Genomic DNA, 21,536 nt, shown 5'->3' with positions numbered 1-21,536 from the left:
TTACCTAAACAAAACACCAACAGAATGCGAAAGATACCGAAGTGCTGTCGCCAGCTGCTGCGCGATACTGTGCTGTCGACACCACTGTGGTGTCCCCGGCCACTGAGCAATACCATGTACACGACACTACTGTGGTGTCGCTGGCCGTTGACCACTATTTCGCTCATGACACTTTGTGGCGTCGCCGGACGGTAGAGTGTTAATACAGGAAGGTTTGTGCAAACAAAATGAAAGACAGTGCCGTCGTTCATCCTTTTTTTTTTTAATTTAGTGTGTCTTTTGACCCGAAGGCCTAAAGCATCTGTCAGTGTTTCGTAGTTTTACAGAATAAGGTTGCGTTTATCAAAGAATTAAGTAATTGGTTTTAAACCTACTACAGTGGAACCTCATTTAATGAGCATCTCCCTTAATACACAGTTCACATAATAAACAATAGAAACTTCATCAGCAACTTCAAGTTGCTTGCGGGTTCTGAGGATCATCTGCCGCAAGAGATGCTGAAGTGTACCTTTATAACAGCAGAGGAAATGCATTGTTCGGTCAAAAGCCATTGAAGGGCTGCCTCGCACTGCTGTTCTGTGCCAATGCAAGCAGCAGTTTGAAAATTAAACTGCTGCTTGTTTACCATTCAAAAACTCTATGAACCTTCAAGAAGTGTAAAATACTGAAGAACAGCTTAAATGTGGTGTGGAGGTCCAACAACGAGGCTTGGGTGATGCATGATCTTCTTGTGATTGCATCAGTGAAGTGTTTGGTCCTTTGGTGAAAAACTATTTGCTTCAAAATGAATCTGCCCTTCAATGCCTTGCTTGTTATGGACAATGCTCCTGCCTGTTTTCCAGGTCTACAAGACCACCTCCTTGAAGAATTTCAGTTCATCAAGATTCTGCCTCCTAACACCACTCAATTACTCCAGCCTATGGACCAGCAGATTATTTCACATTTTGAAGCAAGCTACGACAAATGACCTTACTTTCTTTTCTACAGTCTTTCTCAGTATTCTACCAAATATAGCAGCAGTTTTCTGCAGAGCATTTTGTTTTATTGCTGTTCTTGTACTGCTTACTTCATATATTCCACAAGCAGCTGTCAGCGTGGTACAACGATAACAGCTTGACGATCTGCTGCCTCGCATACTGCAATAATTTTTTGAAAAACTTAATACAGCAAGAGAAAACAAAACATGTAACAACTCAATATGACAGATAACACAATACAGCATACAAACATATGATTGCACCATTTAGTAGTGACATGTGGTAGCTGGCTGAAACATTGTTTCGTTTGATCTGTACGGACACTGAGTTTCCATGTTTTGAAAGATGTTTCCAAATGATGTCCACACAAAATAGCCATAAACATGTTTCGAAAACATGTCTCAAGCTTAGTGTGTTCATAGCTTGAAGTCTACTTGATCTAATTAAACTGCCATTGGCTACAGAAGAAAAACACACAACCCCACATATTAGATTCCAACACCATTCGCCATACTTCAGTTCATGGTTTAATTCGCCATGTTCATCAATTTTTGATTTTTTCCGGGTGAACATAAAGGAAAGATGTCTCAAAAATGCGTGTTTTGATATACAATACGTGGTCGTGGCATATCGGAAAATAGCTCGATTACCTTGTACACAGATAACAATTTCAATTTTTTGAGGAGTTTTTACTTGCTGTTACACAGTTGTGACTTATTAACAACTGATGAAATTCATTACCACTAATTATTATATAAACATTGTATTGTACATTTATGATGTTCATTCAAATGAAACCTGGTCAGTGTCTACCTTTGCCGTACACGTAAGGTGGCACCACGTAAGTGTGGGTATGGTGACAACATCTATTGGTAGAGAGACTGGCACATGCACACCTTTTGGTGTTGTATAGAGCCAGTGTGGTTTCACACTGAAGAGAAGGGTGGTCACACAAGTTTTCGTCCACTACCGAACATGCAGGCAAGTAAGCAGGAATAGCGAGGAATGATTCGATTTTTGGTGGCGGAGGGAGTTGGATGCCGGAAATGTATCGACTGAGTACAGTCTGAGTTGTTCAAGTGTTGTGGAATGGCACAAACAATTCCTTCAGAAGCACGAGTCACTGGAAGATGATGCTCATCGTAAACAGGCTCATCATGTCATCACAGCAGAAGTGGTTGTGGAAGTGAATGCTTTAGTCTTGGACAACTGCAGAATCACCGTTGACGAGATCCATCGGTTACTGGGTATTAGCGTCAGCACCGCCCACACCATAATGCATAAACACTTGAAGATTTTGAAAAATCTGTGTGCAGTGAGTTCCCCACCAACTGACCACCGAACAGCGCAATATTCAAATGGCACAGACTTTGAGTCATCTGCAATGTTGTCATGAGGAGGCATACAGCTTTCTGTTGCGTATTGCCACAGGTGACAAAACACAGTGTCACCATTTTGTACCGGAAAGCAAGTGTCGGAGCAAGCAGCGGAAACATGCAACTTGACCATCTCCAAAGAAATTAAAGGCCATGCGCACCAGTTCTGGTAAGGTCTTGATGTCCTTTTTTGACCACAAGGGCTCACTGCTTGTCGAGCTCTTGTAACAGAGAAACACCATCAATGTCAGCATTATCAAGCAACTTTACAGAACCTTAGATGAGCCATAAGTTGAAACGCCGAGGCATGTTGTCCAGTGGCATCATCCGCCTGCATGATAATGCCTGCCCACACAAGGTCAACGCAGTGAAGACGACATTGCAGCAGTTTCAGTGGGCAGTGCTGGAACATTCACAGTACAGTCTGCACCTTTCACTGTGTGACTTCCACATGTTTGGGCCTCTAAAACAAGCTATTCGCAGACATCAATTCGCAACAGATGATGAAGTGTGTGACTGGATCCTGGCCTGAAACCGACAGCAGCCTACTAGCTTCTTCAAGGATGGAATCGACTGGCTAGTGTCACAATGAGATAAATGTGCCAACAGTTTTGGCGACTATTTTTGAGTATGTATACTATTTATAACTACATAAAATCATTACCCTTACTTTATACTAGTGACTGGGTTTCATTTGAATGCCGCTTATAATTTCCTTCACTTATTCGGATGTTATACAACGTACTGGTGGGGATTACAATTTTTAATCATATATGTCAATTAAATATATTTTGCTTGTATTGTGGGGGTTTTAACGTTTTCCTTGATTCTGCATTTTCCTCAACTTTGTGGTTTTTAAGTGTGGAATCCACCAAAAACATAAAAAAGGGGTTTCACTGTGCTATGTAACAAATATTCAACTTGCTTAATTTTCACTGGGCTATTGCTATTTTGACTACTTGCCTGTAAATTATAGAATCAAATGTAAAAGAGTAATTGAATTGTTGTGTGAGACAGCACTAGAAACATCCCGAGGACCATTTTTCATAACTTTGTAGTTTCAGACATATAATGTTGTAGTGTACACCATTTATTACTTACTGAATATGATACCTTTGAAACAGTCCATTTATTTGCTTAGAGAATGTTGGTTGAAGATTAGGTATGTTGTATTCTGTAGTATGAGAAAAAGTCCTAAAATGTCTGGTAGATTGAAGCTTTCTTGACTATAGGAATCTTGCAAGATCTTATTTATTTATTTATTTATTCATTTATACACTTCTTTATTTATGTAAAAAATGAAAGAATGAAATGTGATGAGCTTGTATGTCAGGAGTGTATATTAGTTGTAGGTGCTTGCACAAATGCCTTTTGTACAGATGACTGACTGCATATGCTCAAACAGTGTTAAGAAGCATGTAAATGACATGAATATACAGTGAACACACATTAATGAGAAGTACATTATCAGGAGGAACAAAACTGGCATTCTACAGATCGGAGCGTCAAATGCCCGACTCCTTAATCGGGTAGGTAGGTTAGAAAATTTAAAAAAGGGAAATGCCAGTACTTACCTCAGCTCAGTACAGCCGATAGATAACACGAAACAGAACAGAACAGAAAATTTACATTCCTAGCTTTCGGAACTTTGTTCCTTCATCAGGGAGGAGAGAGGGGGAAAAGGAAAGAAGGGAAAGTGGATGTAAATTTTCTGTTCTGTTTTGTGTTATCTATCTGCTGTACTGAGCTAAGTACTGGCCAGCTCCTCTATCTCCTTGTTAGTATTTGTTTCACATGTTTATATGAGATTTTCCATTAATCATTTAAAAAAGGGAAATGCATAGATTAAAGATTAAAGCTAGATGTAGTGGGAGTTAGTGAAGTTCGTTGACAGGAGGAACAGGACAGTGGGCCAGGTGAATACAGGGTTATAAATACAAAATCAGATAAGGATAATGCAGGAATAGGTTTGATACTGGATAAAATAATATACTATGAACAGCATAGTGAATGCATCGTTGTAGCCAAGATAGACACAAAACACACAACCACCACTGTAGTAAAAGTCTATATGTTAACTAGCTCTGCATATGATGAAGAGATTCCAAAAATGTCTGATGAGATAAAAGAAATTATCCAGATAATTAAGGGACATGAAAATTTGATGGTCATGGGTGACTGGAATTCGATAGTAGGAAAAGGCAGAGAAGGAGAAGGAAAAATAGTAGTTGAATATGGACTGAGAGAAAGGAATGAAAGAGGGAGCCACCTCGTGGAATGTTGCACAGACTATAATTTAATCATAGCTAATACTTTGTTTAAAAATCATGAAAGAGAGTTGTATATGTGGAAGAGACCTGGAGACAACGGAAGATTTCGTACTGATTATATAATGGTAAGTCAGAGATTTAGGAACCAGTTTTTAAATTGTAAGACATTTCCAGGGGCAGATGTGGACGCTGACCACAATTTATTGGACATAAATTGTAGATTAAAACTGAAGAAACTGCAAAAATGCCGGAATTCAAGGAGATGGAACCTGAATAAATTGAAAGAACAAGAGGTTGAAGAGGGTTTTGGATTGAGCATTGGGGTCAGTTGACAAGAACAGGGGAAAGGAATACAGAAGAAGAAGAATTGGGGAGCTTTGAAAGATGAAATAGTGAAGGCAGCAGAGGCTCAAGTTCGTAAAAAGATGAGGGCTAGTAGAAATCCCTGGGTAACACAAGAGCTATTGAATTTAATTGATGAAAGGAGAAAATACAAAATTGCAGTAAATAAAGCAAGAGAAAGAAAATATGAACATTCAAAAAATGAGATTGACAGGAAATGCAAAATGGCTAAGCACGAATGGCTACAGGACAAATATAAGGATTTAGAGGCATATATCACTAGGGGGAAGATGGATGCCGCCTACAGGAAAATTAGAGAGACCTTTAGAGGAAAGAGAACTGCCTGTATGAATATCAAGAGCTCAGATGGAAAACCAGTCTTAAGCTAAGAAGGGAAATCAGAAATAGGGAAGGAGTATTTTAGAGGGTGTATACACGGGAGATGTACTTGAGGGCAATATTATGGAAATGGAAGAGGACATAGACGAAGATGAGATGGGAGATATGATACTGCATGAAGAATTTGGCAGAGCACTGAAAGACGTTACGCAAAACAAGACCTAGGAGGAGACAGCGTTCTGTTAGAACTACTGATAGCGTTGGGGGAACCAGCCGTGACAAAACTCTTTCACTGGTGAGCAAATGTATGAGACAGGCAAAATACCATCTGACTTTGAGAACAATATAATAATTCCAATTCCAAAGAAAGTCTATCAGTTCATTAAGTACAGTAAAAAAAATACACAAATTTTTACAGAAGAATCGGAAAACTGGTAGAAGCCAAACAGTGGACCCATCAGACACCTTCAGTTGTGCCACTTACATGCAGTTACCATTGGTAGCAAAATGGTTATCACCAGACCTCAATTTGCATCATTTTCCTTTCAATGCTTGCTCTAAGGATGATAGGCAGGCTGCTAGCTTGTTGATTTACAGACTGTCTAATAATAAATCAATACTTAAATGATGTTGTTGTTGTTGTGGTCTTCAGTCCTGAGACTGGTTTGATGCAGCTCTCCATGCTACTCTATCCTGTGCAAGCTTCTTCATCTCCCAGTACCTACCGCAACCTACATCCTTCTGAATCTGCTTAGTGTATTCATCTCTTGGTCTCCCTCTACGATTTTTACTCTCCACGCTGCCCTCCAATACTAAATTGATGATCCCTTGATGCCTCAGAACATGTCCTACCAACCGATCCCTTCTTCTAGTCAAGTTGTGCCACAAACTTCTCCTCTCCCCAATCCTATTCAGTACTTCCTCATTAGTTATGTGATCTACCCATCTAATCTTCAGCATTCTTCTGTAGCACCACATTTCAAAAGCTTCTATTCTCTTCTTGTCCAAACTATTTATCGTCCATGTTTCACTTCCATACATGGCTACACTCCATACAAACACTTTCAGAAATGACTTCCTGACACTTAAATCTATACTCAATGTTAACAAATTTCTCTTCTTCAGAAACACTTTCCTTGCCATTGTCAGTCTACATTTTATATCCTCTCTACTTCGACCATCATCAGTTATTTTGCTCCCCAAAGAGCAAAACTCCTTTACTACTTTAAGTGTCTCATTTCCTAATCTAATTCCCTCAGCATCACCCGACTTAATTTGACTGCATTCCATTATCCTCGTTTTGCTTTTGTTGATGTTCATCTTATATCCTCCTTTCATGACACTGTCCATTCCGTTCAACTGCTCTTCCAAGTCCTTTGCTGTCTCTGACAGAATTACAATGTCATTGGCGAACCTCAAAGTTTTTATTTCTTCTCCATGGATTTTAATACCTACTCTGAATTTTTCTTTTGTTTCCTTCTCTGCTTGCTCAATATACAGATTGAACAACATCGGGGAGAGGCTACAACCCTGTCTCACTCCCTTCCCAACCACTGCTTCCCTTTCATGCCCCTCGACTCTTATAACTGCCATCTGCTTTCTGTACAAATTGTAAATAGCCTTTCGCTCCCTGTATTTTACCCCTGCCACCTTTAGAATTTGAAAGAGAGTATTCCAGTCAACATTGTGAAAAGCTTTCTCTAAGTCTACAAATGCTAGAAACGTAGGTTTGCCCTTCCTTATTCTAGCTTCTAAGATAAGTCGTAGGGTCAGTATTGCCTCACATGTTCCAACATTTCTACGGAATCCAAACTGATCTTCCCCGAGGTCGTCTACTAGTAGTTTTTCCATTGGTATGTAAAGAATTCGCGTTAGTATTTTGCAGCTGTGACTTATTAAACTTATAGTTCGGTAATTTTCACATCTGTCAACACCTGCTTTCTTTGGGATTGGAATTATTATATTCTTCTTGAAGTCTGAGGGTATTTCGCCTGTTTCGTACATCTTTCTCACCAGATTGTAGAGTTTTGTCAGGACTGGCTCTCCCAAGGCTGTCAGTAATTCTAATGGAATGTTGTCTACTCCGGGGGCCTTGTTTCGACTCAGGTCTTTCAGTGCTCTGTCAAACTCTTCACGCAGTATTGTATCTCCCATTTCATCTTCATCTACATCCTCTTCCATTTCCATAATATTGTCCTCAAGTACATCACCCTTGCATAGACCCTCTATATACTCCTTCCACCTTTCTGCTTTCCCTTCTTTGCTTAGAACTGGGTTTCCATCTGAGCTCTTGATATTCATGCAAGTGGTTCTCTTTTCTCCAAAGGTCTCTTTAATTTTCCTGTAGGCAGTATCTATCTTACCCCCTAGTGAGATAAGCCCCACATCCCTACATTTGTCCTCTAGCCATCCCTGCTTAGCCATTTTGCACTTCCAGTCGATCTCATTTTTGAGACGTTTGTATTCCTTTTTGCCTGATTCATTTACTGCATTTTTACATTTTCTCCTTTCATAAATTAAATTCAATATTTCTTCTGTTACCCAAGGATTTCTACTAGCCCTCATCTTTTTACCTACTTGATCCTCTGCTGCCTTCACTACTTCATCCCTCAGAGCTACCCATTCTTCTTCTACTGTATTTCTTTCCCCCATTCCTGTCAATTGTTCCCTTATGCTCTCCCTGAAACTCTGTGCAACCTCTGGTTTAGTCAGTTTATCCAGGTCCCATCTCCTTAAATTCCCACCTTTTTGCAGTTTCTTCAGTTTAAATCTACAGATCATAACCAATAGATTGTGGTCAGAGTCCACATCTGCCCCTGGAAATGTCTTACAATTTAAAATCTGCTTCCTAAATCTCTGTCTTACCATTATATAATCCATCTGAAACCTGTCAGTATCTCCAGGCTTCTTCCATGTATACAGCCTTCTTTTATGATTCTTGAACCAAGTGTTAGCTATGATTAAGTTGTGCTCTGTGCAAAATTCTACCAGGCGGCTTCCTCTTTCATTTCTTAGCCCCAATCCATAATCACATACTATGTTTCCTTCTCTCCCTTTTCCTACACTCGAATTCCAGTCACCCATGACTATTAAATTTTCATCTCCCTTCACAATCTGAATAATTTCTTTTATTTCATCATACATTTCTTCAATTTCTTCGTCATCTGCAGAGCTAGTTGGCATATAAACTTGTACTACTGTAGTAGGTGTGGGCTTCGTATCTATCTTTGCCACAATAATGCGTTCGCTATGCTGTTTGTAGTAGCTTACCCACATTCCTATTTTCCTATTCATTATTAAACCTACTCCTGCATTACCCCTATTTGATTTTGTGTTTATAACCCTGTAGTCACCTGACCAGAAGTCTTGTTCCTCCTGCCACTGAACTTCACTAATTCCCACTATATCTAACTTTAACCTATCCATTTCCCTTTTTAAATTTTCTAACCTACCTGCCCGATTAAGGGATCTGACGTTCCATGCTCCGATCCCTAGAACGTCAGTTTTCTTTCTCCTGATAACGACATCCTCTTGAGTGGTCCCTGCCCGGAGATCCGAATGGGGGACTATTTTACCGCCGGAATATTTTACCCAAGAGGACGCCATCATCACTTAACCATACAGTAAAGCTACATGCCCTCGGGAAAAATTACGGCGTAGTTTCCCCTTGCTTTCAGCCGTTCGCAGTACCAGCACAGCAAGGCCGTTTTGGTTAGTGTTACAAGGCAAGATCAGTCAACCATCCAGACTGTTGCCCTTGCAATTACTGAAAAGGCTGCTGCCCCTCTTCAGGAACCATACTTCTGTCTGGCCTCTCAACAGATACCCCTCCATTGTGGTTGCACCTACGGTACGGCTATGTGTATCGCTGAGGCACGCAAGCCTCCCCACCAACGGCGAGGTCTATGGTTCATACAGCTCTAAAATAGACAGCGTATTTACTATGTGCAGTCAATATTTTTATAGGCAGATATGTCAATATTGTTTCCTCCGATATATTGATACTTCCCCCCCCCCCCCCCTCCCTGATATATCGAGAGTAACAGTCATATTTGGAGCTCCACACATCTGCATCTGTCAAGAAAAAGTTAGCATATTATACTTGATTTCACCGTCAGTGGTTAAGGGAGCAGTGTGCATCAAATTTCTTTTCCAAAACCAGCCACAAATTTTGATATTGTCAGGTAGGCTACTGGATTCATTAAAAAGCATATATCTGTTTTCTAAGAGCACCTGAAAAGAACTAACTGTGTGAATTGAATGCATTGTTGATTTAAAAGAGAGTACCCTTTTTAGACAAGATATCTATACCCAGAAGGCAGGTGGTCATTTAAAGAATAAAAACAAAGCTCTGTATTCTGGCCCAGACAGGGCAGTTGGGCCTAACCATCTACTGCCGTACTCTGCCAGTGGCATAATTCGGATGCTGTACGGAGGGTCATGGGATCAGCACACCATTCTCCTGATTGTTGTTGACTTTCTTGACCTTGGAGGTGCCATTTCTCAACCAAGTAACTCCTCGATCTGCCCCTTAAAAAAGAGGGTTAGTGCATCCCATTCCAGTCCTTTCACCAAGCAAAACTCTGCTGGTAGTACCAGGAATCAAACCTGGGTCCTCTGTGTAGTAGCCAGACATGCTGTCCACTGAGCTAAGGAGGCGGACTACATGGTTATCTAACACGTCCTACTCTGCAGTTCGTTCCCAGAAATTAAAAATAAGAGCAACAGAATGCAATGCAGCTGCACACTATACCTATCAAGAGCCACCTTCATGTTGAATATTCAGAAATAGATACAGTACAACGTGTTGGTTTGTTGTTCTGACTGCCACACTGACAGTTGACCTCTTGCAAGCTAGATGATAACTTTCTAAATTGGTATATTGGTGGTTAAGTTTGTGAGAGAAGTTTTGTTAATGCAGTAAATAAGTAAACATCTCATTAGCTGTATGATAAACAGGTAAAGTGTTTTCTGCAATCTTCTTTAATGGAAACATTTAGTTTCAATATTTTTCTGCTTTGCTAAGTACTCACATCATCTCAGAGAGATGCTCCTTAGTGCTCAGTGTGTGAGGATCCTATATTGTCACATACAGAGATTCTTGCTATTACTTATAACATTTGAGAGTCAACTAATTAAATTGCTTTTTGCAGTGACTGTGTTGCAGTTCTCTTTGTTTCACCGATGCAGAATTTCAAAATAATTGCTGCCTGCTGACAATGTTTTGAATAAAGTCTGATTGTTGTTGTTTATGTTGTTGTTTAGTGCAGGCACTGTGTAACAGTTGGGAGACACAGCTGGGTTGAGAATTTGAGTGGGCTGACACCATTCTCTTAAAGTTGCTAATATGTTTGTTAGATGATTATTCATGCCACATTATTCATTAGAGACTTCCAGTTTGAAAATATCAATGTCGCATAGTGGCACGCAGAATCTTTATTAATTGTGCACATTTTGAAGTGTTTGCAATGAGTTATGCTTTAGAAAATAAGTCGTGCTGTTTGTGACGACGACGATGACAACAACAACAACAACAACAATAATAATAATAATACTGTTCTTCATATTACCCAAAATTATCCACGTCCTTCAATTTTCAACCATTGGATCATATCTGTCTCTTCATTAATGGAGTTAAGAGAGGCAGCAGGATTTTTGTAGTATCATGCACATCAGTCATGGTATTATGAATGCTACATGGCAGTCAATTTCTACAGCATGATGGATCTGTCATTCCCCTTACTTTGCCCCTATATCTTCTCTTCTTTTGTTATTTCTCCCCTGTTTCAGTCAAAGTAACCTTTGCTTCAGAAGATTCATGGTTTAATGCTTGTTAAAGAAGTCCATGATTTCATAATTTTGCATCTACATGTGTTTTGTGTGAACCTGTTTGTCAGAGTAACCTTTGGTTCATAAAATTCATGGTGTAATCCATAAACTTTGTATGCAGTGTATGGTAATGATCCAGATGATAAGAGTAGTGTTGGGCAATGGGTAAAAAGAAAAAAGCTGAAGCATCTGGAAGTGCAGGGACTGAGTTCCTTGATCATTTCAGGATGTTCTGTGACAGCCACAGTTCGTGAAATTGTGAATTGTGCAGATGTCATTACTGAGCAGAATGGCACATCACAACTTGAAAGTTGGCTCTACAGCTACGAGCGAGCATTGGAAGTGCATGTGCAATGATAGACACTCTTTGATATAGCAGAAGTGTGCTCAGGATGGATTCCACAAATGCTCGCAGCATACCACACGATTCAAAGAAGTGTCATTTCACCTGAACCGTTAAAGTAGTTTGAGGTCAGCTGAGAATTTTTTCCTGTCACAGATTGTGACAGGTGACAGAAGATGAAGCCTTGGTGCATCACTTTGTGCCACTAACTGAAAGGTGGTCACTGGAGCGGCACCATCCACAATCACAAAAAAGAAGAAATTCAAGGGAGCTCCCACTGATGAGTGCATAATTCATGCTGTGAAAACATGGCTACGAGTTCAGGACAAGTGTTACTACCAATAGGGAATACATGCTCTTACACAATGCTGGCGTTAAGTCCATAGAATGTTATGGAGACAGGCTAGTAAAATGGTACATGTAAAAGAAGTAATGATTGAAATTGTCACCAAATTCTGACTCTTGAGGATAAAGGGGTTCAGAGAAAAAAATTGTAGTGTATTATTTATTGAATGAGCTTTGGAATATGTTCCATACCTCTCCATTGAGCATATCACCACTGTTGTTGAGTTTGTCACAAGAGCTTTATGATGACCTCCATGACTCTAGTATATTTGCTATACGAACTCTTGCTGCAATGCTGTGCTCTTTGTCCTTTTTATTTCCCCTATTAATAGAATCAGGTAAGGGTACCAACTGATATTGAGTACTCAAGAATCACTTGTTTACAGGTTTTATAAGCTACTTCCTTTGTAGGTAAATTAAATTTATGTAGGATTTTCTGAAAGAATTTCTCGGACACCTGCCTACATACATTTTCAATCCCAGTGGATGTGGACTCATAGATACGTAACAGCAGTGACTGTTTCTAATTATTGACAACCAAACGTGTAATCAAACAATGAGTCCTTTCACCTGTATATGCACAATATGTTACATTTGTTTAGGCTGAAGGTCAGGTGCTATTTCTTGCACCAAATCTCAATCAACTGCAGGTTTTCTTGCATTTGGTTACCATTTACTGCTGTTGCTATTTCCCTATATACAACAGCATCATCTATGAAGAGACTCATAAAACTTCTACCAGATGCTTTATGTATACTGTCAGCAGTAACTGCTTTATAACATTCTGAGTATGCTCATAACTACTATCACATGTAATAATTTTTTCCCATGAAGAACAAGCTGTCGAGTTCTACCTATTAGGAGGTCCTCAGTGACCTACAAAGTTGGCCCATTATCCTGTGTCCACATGTTTTGTTCAATAAGTTGCAGTACAGAATTGTAACAAGTGCCTCTGGAAGTCAAGGAAAACAACATAAAGTTTGGTACCACTGTCTGCTGCCTTGTGGATGTCAAGGAGAAGCAGAGTGAGATGTGTTTCTCATGATCACTCTTCATAGAATTCATGTTGATTCCTACAGAAAAGTTTTTGATCTCCATAAAAGCCGTAAATTTTGAGCATGAAGCGTGTTGCAAAATTCTGCATCAGTGATACAGGCCTGTATTCATGTGTGTTTGTCAAATGACTCATCTTGAAAAGACCTGCACTTCTTACAGTTGCTTGTAGTGCTTTGTTGCTACAGCAACCTTTAAAAAACTATCGTTAAAAGGGAAACAAGTTCTTTCATATCATATCTTCAGAATCTGCAAGATATGGCTGCCCTCCCGTTGTTGCACAATTTTAGATAATTTTCCATTCTCTTGCCACTTATCTCAATATTTGCCATTTTGGGATTTGCGTGACAGTTTGGAGGAGGAACCGTACAATTATTCTCCTTAGTGGTAAAATTTTGGAAGGTAGAATTCAGTATTTTGACCTTCTGTGTGTCCTTTTTGGCTGCATTGTGAAAACTGAGCAACTGTATGGATGACTGAATCATGTACTGATTTTAAATAATGCCAAAACTTTGCATGATTATTCTTCAGATAGGCTAACAGATTTATACTTTTGCTGTCCTTGAATGCTTCTTGTGTCTCTCTCTCTGTACACACTAATTGGTATCTTTCAGCCTTTGTTTACAAAGAAGGTTTTGGTTTCGTTTATTTCTGTGAGAAAGTGCTCCTTGTTTTCATAGCAACATTCTAATATGGCTATTGAACCACAGGTTATCTTTCCTACCCCTCACAAACTTGCTTCACACATACAAATCTTAAACGTGGTATAAAGATCCTCCTGCGTTATGTTTGATTGTCCTAGATTATTATTCCATATTAATATCAGATACAACTGTATTAAATTATCTACTTTCTATTATATTTATAAATATTTATAGTCATGAACTTCAAAAATGAAAAATTGAAAATCAGTGTTACATTTCTGGTGACCATTTTCTAGTGCACAGTGAGAAAAATAATGATGCTCTATAATTCACTGTACCTAATATCAAAAATCTTTCCAGCAACAAGAGTGCAAGGAGCTATGCAACACCTTATATACAAGAAAATGTTGTTACTACGGACTGGAGGAGACAGAGTGCTGGGTCAAATACTCACCTTTGTAACAAATGAGCAGGAACGAATCTTTGAAGCTTGCCATATGGGTGTCCTCTTACTAGGTTAGTAAATTTAATAACTATAAATACTGAATTTGAAATAAAATTTTCTGCAACAAGAATTTAACTGGACAATAATTTTCACCCTCAGGTACCCCAGTGATGTTTGTGATGTGTGTTGCATATTCTCTTCTTGTTCTTGGACCATGGGCATTGGTTGGAAATGTTGTTATCCTTCTGTTCTATCCAGTTATGGTAATCAGTGATGTTTTGTAATTTGTGTTGACTATTTGTGTTTCTCATTTTGAATGTAATAATCTGTCATAAGGATTCATTTTCAGGCAGGGATTGCTAGCTTAACAAGTATGGTCCGTATTAGTACAGTAAAGGTTACAGATCAGAGAGTTGGACTGATGAGTGAAATATTAAACAGTATACGTCTTATCAAGATGTACGCTTGGGAAGACAGTTTTGCCGACAAAATTGCAAGTGAGTATGAGATTATACTTTTGTACTCATGCTCAAGGTGTGGTGTGATCATCAGTTAAAAGGGGAAACGTTGTTTAGTCTCACTTTTACGATTTCGAGATCAGTTTTAAGGATTCTTTCTGTTTATACCACTGTACTTAATAGTGCCACAATCTTTGTTGGGTGGAGTAATCTAATGAACGGTTAAACCGATATGCAACTTCAATGTTTATGAATACTTTCTGTTTCAAAGAAAATAATGGAATGTTGAGATGGTGTTTCTTCAGGATGAGATCATACCCATAAAATGGTTTCCTTTTTAGCAGTACCCCAACTAATAATAATAATTATAATCATGATGATAATAACTGCAGATAATTCTCTCTTGCTTACAAAAACAATTTATTGGCACATACAGAATTATCGTTTCTGTTCTTTTATACAATACACATGACTTCAAACCTTTTGTGGACTGTTTCTTGTGTTTAACTATAAATGTTTATGTTGCATGGGATTCTCCAATTTTGAGTGATCAACCTGTTACTTTCAAGTGAAATGCTTTCTCTTCAGACCATTAACATTATTTAAGCTTAACAAGTGCTGCAGTCCATTGCAAATTTATCATTTTCATAATTGAGGCATAGGAGAGTTGTTCTTTAAGAATGAGTGATACCCTCTCAGTAATATCACTTGTGATCACTTTCTGGAAAGTGTAGTACTGTCCTTCTGTGTATCCATTTCATAGTTAGGAAACTGAATTTCAAGTATCACTTAATATAATTTAATTAGTGTGAATATTAAATAACTTTTAAAAAATCTTATAGGATGTGTGAATCAGATAGTGTGTGTATCAAAAGGAAAAGTCACTCAAGACACATTTAAAAAATTGTATGAAACATAATTGCTGGTAAGTATTTACCCCTAGGAGGGAAAATGTATACTGTTGCCAACACACACTGTCCTATTCGTCCTTGAGAAGGAGATGCAGACGGGCTTTTAACTTTCTCCAACACATCCCTTTCTCCTTCCTGAGGGTATTTCCAAAAGCGAGGATAGTGTCTGTCCTTTCTTATGTGTCTGTTGGTGGTACTATACATTTTGTCTCCTGGACGTAAGTACTGACCAGAAAATCTGTTACAGAATAGTTTTTCACAGTGTATTTATTATTTGAAGCTGTAAAGAATATTGGTCTGATATTTTTTTTATGCTTCTCATATCTTCAGATTGTATAAACCAAAGAAGTGTGTGTGTGTGTGTGTGTGTGTGTGTGTGTGTGTGTGTGTGTGTGTGTGTACAGGACAGGTTTCTGCTCACATTACTCTATTTTTTTATCATCGTGGTGAACAGGTAACAGTGCCTTGTCTGCCAAAGGGCAACTCTTTTGTAGTAGACATCAGTATCTTTCTTTCACTGTTGGTTTTAATGTTCCATACATATTTTTATCATAATTAGTTTTGTGGCATGATGTTTGTCTTTTTTTGTTGTGTTTCATTATCTTTTTGGACTCATGTTAATTCTCATATTGTAGTACATAAACACATGTGTAAAAATAAATCCATGTTATTACATCAAAATATTACCTTCTTTTGTTTTAGCTGTTAGGAATTTTGAAAGAAAGCAGCTACAGAAGGCAGCATTTTTGCAGTCTTTTAGCAATACAATAACACCAGCTATCACACTTCTAGCATCTATATCTACCTTTTTGGGATACAGGTACATTTATCACTGTATGAAAACTTTTGGTAAAAAGATGAATGCATGCATTTCAGTTCTCAGTTGCATGTTACTTTGAAGGAAGATAAACTCTGATTTGTTACATATCTGTTACAGAGCAATAGTGTTTATGTAATTACAGTAGAGCCCTGGTAATTCGAGCTAATTGGCGCTAAGGCTACGTCAAATTATAAAAAACTCGGATAATATGAAAATAATACTAAATCAATGGATAAATCATGAATAAATATTTAATGAGCACAGTAATGATTACAAAATAAATAAAAAACAGTATAGTACATACCTGTGTTATATGTACATATATGGGCACGTATTTCCAAATTACAAAAATATAAGTTGCATTTTAAAGAAATTTTCCCTAGTCCTTTGTTTTAAAATAGAACCTCATTTGTTAGCAGCAATGTCATGCCATCTTCTAAGAAGCATGGTGTCAGTTGGAGTAGCTTCTGCTTGCTACTTGATATAATGCAATGCCACAGCTAGTGCTGCTAAATCCTTGATGTGTGTGATCATTGGTATAGTTACTTCAGGCAATTCCTTGTCATCACTGTCTTCATTGGGTTCACTGACCATTTAAACAATTACAAGATTGGTCGTTTCAAATTGTTCACCACTGTTCACCCATTCTGAAGCCTCACTCGTATTCTGCCAATGGTAGGTTGTCTTCGTCTGTACTGTAGGTATCCATTTCATTCTGTAAAAATCTGGTTCTAAGACTCTTTTAGTGTCTTCACCTTTGCTTCAGACCGTGAATCAGCTATCCAGTGAACTATGTCTTTTATCATAGCTTTTTTCTGAAATTCTTTGATGTTGCCTTCACCTTCTGTTGTTTGTAGAAGCTTCTGAAGCAAACGGTGGTAATACCTCTCCCCCCCCCCCCCCCCTCCCGGCTCCCTCAAGCTTTGTAAAACGCTTTGGTCCATAGGCTTATTAAACTTGGCATGTTAGAGGTTAACAACAATGCATAAGTTCAGTCACATTGTAATTCTTCCTCATCAGGGTCTGAACCAGCACTGTCAAGTGTTAAGATTTCTTTGGAAGGCAAGCACTTTTTCTTTAGGTATCTTTTGATCTCTGGAACAAAATATTGGAAAAAGTACTTTTTAAAAATATTTTTGTATATCCAAGCAGGTTTTTGGTGGTAGCTTCGGTTTATGGCTTCCACTGGCATTTGATGCACCAAGAACTGGTAACCTCTCTATGCTTTTTGTAGCCCGGGGCAGCCTTTTCTTCTTTTGAGGCTAGAATTCTAGATGGAAGCATTTTATAATGTAGCCCTGTTTCTTCACAGTTATACAGCAGTAAGATTTTCTTCTTGTATAATAATTCCTAATTTCTCACAAAATTGTGTAATATTTCGAGAATCTGCAGGAAGTTTTTCACTGCAAATTTCAAGCTGTCTTATGCCATATAGCTTTTTCCATCTATCCAACCATCTTGAACCTGCTGTAAAATCGTCCTCACCTTCCATTAACTCATTTCCAAGAAATACACCTTTTTCTTGCAGAATAGACCCAGAATTGTATTTCCTCTTGGTCTCTGTTTAGTAAACAAAACAAACAAAGCTTCACACTTTTTTTCATACTCAGGTCTTCTTCATTGACATCCATTCAGGTGGTGAAATAGAACTCTTGTTTGATGAAAACCTCTCATTTTGTTTCTGGTTTTACATCAATCTCCAACTGTAACTTCCCCAATTCCATACTCAGCAGAAAGGCTTTTTTTTTTTTTTAATGTTTCTCCTTTGTCTAGTCTTTTCAAAGCCTCCAGTTTCACATTCAGTGGCACAAATTTTCTCTTACTTCTACCATTCATTGTAATGTACGAATTAAAACATTAAAAAACACACAGTTAAATATGTACAGTACACTGTGCATACATACAACACTTCAAAATTAATGGGAGGGCTCACTACAGTACAGATGTTACAGCACAACCATCTACAGTACATACATCAGTGGACAGCCAATGTTGTAAAATGTGTACTGTATTTTAATGTACACTGTTGCTGAGTAGGCACAGCAAATATGGTTAGTAATAAGGATGGTATACAACTGTACAACTGATTGTCAGGCAGTTCCATTTAGTGAAAGTTCGACAAAGAGCAAGCACACTCCTCAAAACCTAATGGTACCTGTCCATTTGTAATAGAAATGCATTAGCAGTCTGAGGCCAAGATTATTTCTGTGTATTAGGAATGAAAACCCATAGTGGAACAGTTTTACTTGTATTGTATGTGGAAAATTGAAAGTAAGTTCAGAATGTAACATATTCGAAAGTGCGTAAATCGTACATGTGGACAATATATGACATGTAGGAAATGTATGAAAATTGGTTTTAATCTAGTTTTACGTAAAACTTAATTTTTTAAAGATTAGCTCAAACTACACGGATCCTCGAAATACTGGGCTCGAATTACCAGTGCTCAACTGTATTTAGTTGAATTTGCAATTTATGTTTCTTATATTTCTTACGTTCTGTCATTTGGTTTAGCTTCTGCAAAAAAAAAAAAAAAAAAACTTCGTATTCTCTCAGTTTTGTGTTTGATTGCCTTCTTTTAATTTATATTGGCTCCTTGTAGCTCTAATTTTGTGAACGATGTATGGTCCCCTCTTTCTCCTTTTGTTTTGTGTGAACCAAAGGGAAAAACATGGAGAAACACGGCTCTATAGCAGTTGCTCTTGAGTAGGTGTCAGTGGTTTGAGGCAATTGTAGTTCTGCATTACTTGTTGCATTGTATGTGTTTACATGAATAAACCTCCTCACAAGAATGAAAACTTACTTTGCTCCCTTGTTTCTTGCTTGTGACTTCATTGTGGAACAATATTTTTCTTTGACTCGGGCATGTGAGAACTAGTTTCACACAGAAATGTCATTCAGGTATGTGCTCCACGCTGTGTAAAAGGGGGGGGGGGGCAGGGAGCAGGGAGCAGGGAGCAGGGGTCACACCCATCTACAAGAAAGGTAGTAGAAGTGATCCACAAAACTACCATTAGAAGAGGGGTAACTCAGCCGCAAATTCAGTATAGTATCTGATAGGGATACAGTCGGACCCTGGAGCTTCATTCAGTTTTAATGATTGCGGCTGTTTCTCGATACCACTTGTTATAACGTCAAGTTGAACACATATATTTCAAAATGACACAACACATATGTCACTGAGCAAGTTGACAAAGCAAGACATGTGAACACGGTAACATTCGAATGAGCACTGAGTCCAAGTCCAGCGGCCGCTGGCTGGCTGGCTGGCCGCTTAGGTGGCGCGGCTGCTGCATGGCTGGCAGACAGCGCCGCATGTAGAGTAGAGGACTCGCGTAATTGCATGGTGGCACTTTGAATGATCGGTGAGTCACAACACTTTTCCCACCTTTGAAATTTTTGCACTGGTCTTGATGGAGGTGGCCTGTAGATTGCTAACGTCCATAGGCGTTGTTTGACTGGCCGTAAAGTCTCGAGGTGGCGGCTTCCCATACGGACAGAAGTGTCCCCGATGATAACGGGTTGAGATGACAGTAGACGTAGGGGTCGAATCTGCTGGGGCCCCGTGCACCAATCTGCCCGTTGCAGCAAGTCCAGTTTATATAACAGGAGACATGGGCGATGTGTCGGCGCCCTTAGGAGAAGGAGGCGAGTAGATTGGCTCCGACAGATGATGGTCATCCGGTTCCTGCATGGACACATCTCTTGGTGGCATCCGTTCTTGTACTGGCACCGAGATGACGGTGAGAGGGCTGCGTTGTTAGTAATGAGAGATGCCAAGATCCTGAGTGTCAGGTAGAGCCGAAGGTGGTGTAGTGGCATTCGGAACAGGCGTTGCTGGCACACGAGGCCAAAGCTGGTCCAAATGACGCACTGCAACACCCTTGTCCATCTGGATTTCATACAGGCGTTGGCCACAGTGTCGTAAGATGCGGCCTGGACTCCATTTTGGCCGCCTGCCATATCCCCGTACCCAGACAAGGTCGTCGGCGGTGAACTGGCCAAGCGAAGGCACCCGCGGCCGTGAGGTGGAAGGCCGCAGAAGATGAAGTAGCATGCAGGGCTGTCGGCCATGTAAGAGCTCAGCCGGGCTGTGGTCGCCCATGGGGGTGAAACGGTAAGAAGACAGAAACCGGAGAAGCGCATCATCAGCAGCAGAAGAAGTCAGGAGTTTCCTCATCTGAGCCTTAAATGTGCGGACTAGTCATTCAGCCTCACCGTTTGACTGTGGATGGAACGGAGGTGCGGTGACATGCATGACGCTGTGACGAGCACAAAAATCCACAAATTTGGAAGAGGCAAATAGCAAACCATTATCAGTAACAAGAGTAGAGGGAAGGCCTTCCAAAGGAAAAAATGCGGGCTAGAGCACTTGTGGTTGCCGCGGTGGTAGGCGACGTGCAACGGACAATTACGAGGAGCCAATAAGTACCTAAAAAAGGTCCCGCGAAGTCAGCATGACTGCGCTCCCAGGGCGTCTCAGGCGAAGGCCACGGTGACAAAGGTGACTTCAGGGCGGCAGCCTGTGACACACAAGGGCCGCAGGCAGTGACCATGTGTGCTATTTCAGAGTCGATGCCAGGCCAGTACACATGATGGCGCGCCAGAGATTTTGTGCGAGAGACACCCCAGTGCCCTTGGTGAAGGACGCACAACACCGAAACACGCAAAGACGCAGGTACCACAACACGCGGCGAAGCATTGTCAGTGGAAAGGAGGATAACACTATCCCTAGCCATGAGGCGGTAGTGCAAAGCGTAGTAGTTCTGCAAGGGGTCAGAAGTCTTAGCGGATGGACGATCTGGCCAACCCTTCTGAATACAGCGTAAAACCCGGGAGAGGGTAGGATCAGAACCCGTAGCAGCCACCAGCCGGTCCCTGGTGATGGGGAATCCATCCACAACCCGCTGCTCGGCAACATCCAGGTGGAATCACAAAAGTTCATCCTGATCGAATGCCAGTTCAGGACCCAGGGGAAGGCAAGACAGTGCATCAGCATTCACATGTTGAGCCGTCAGCCGGAAATGAATCTCATAATTGAAACAAGACAAGTAAAGAGCCCAACACTGGAGGCGGTGTGCAGCCTTGTTGGGAAGTGACGATGATGGATGAAACAAGGAAACGAGTGATTTGTGATCCGAAACAAGATGAAATTTGGATCCATAGAGGAAAACACCAAACTTATGAAGAGCATAAATGATGGCCAAAGCTTCTTTTTCAATTTGAGAATACTTTTGTTGGGCATCCGTGAGCGTTTTGGAGGCATAAGCAATGGGTTGTTCAGAGCCGTCAGAAAAACGGTGCGCAAGGGCTGCACTGACCCCGTATTGAGAGGCGTCCGTGGCAAGAACAAGATGTTGGCCAGGTCGATAAGTATCCAGGCA

The 21,536-nt window shown here is 39.9% G+C and overlaps 1 protein-coding gene across 2 annotated transcripts in view; it reads left to right on the top strand.

The window, feature by feature from the left end:
• LOC124615574 (ATP-binding cassette sub-family C member 5-like) overlaps nucleotides 1-21,536 on the top strand; it is a 272,433-nt gene that overhangs the window by 89,674 nt on the left and 161,223 nt on the right. For both annotated transcript variants that reach the window (XM_047143562.1, XM_047143569.1), the window contains 4 exons: nucleotides 13,879-14,034; nucleotides 14,123-14,226; nucleotides 14,313-14,460; nucleotides 16,035-16,152. In XM_047143562.1, coding sequence (XP_046999518.1) covers nucleotides 13,879-14,034; nucleotides 14,123-14,226; nucleotides 14,313-14,460; nucleotides 16,035-16,152 — 526 coding nt within the window. The remainder of the gene's footprint in view (nucleotides 1-13,878; nucleotides 14,035-14,122; nucleotides 14,227-14,312; nucleotides 14,461-16,034; nucleotides 16,153-21,536) is intronic.

The sequence above is a fragment of the Schistocerca americana genome, chromosome 1, assembly GCF_021461395.2.
Source record: "Schistocerca americana isolate TAMUIC-IGC-003095 chromosome 1, iqSchAmer2.1, whole genome shotgun sequence".
Classification (NCBI taxonomy): Eukaryota; Metazoa; Arthropoda; class Insecta; order Orthoptera; family Acrididae; genus Schistocerca; species Schistocerca americana.
The sequence above is the reverse complement of the archived record's forward strand: the minus strand, read 5'-3'. Positions and strand labels throughout refer to the sequence as shown.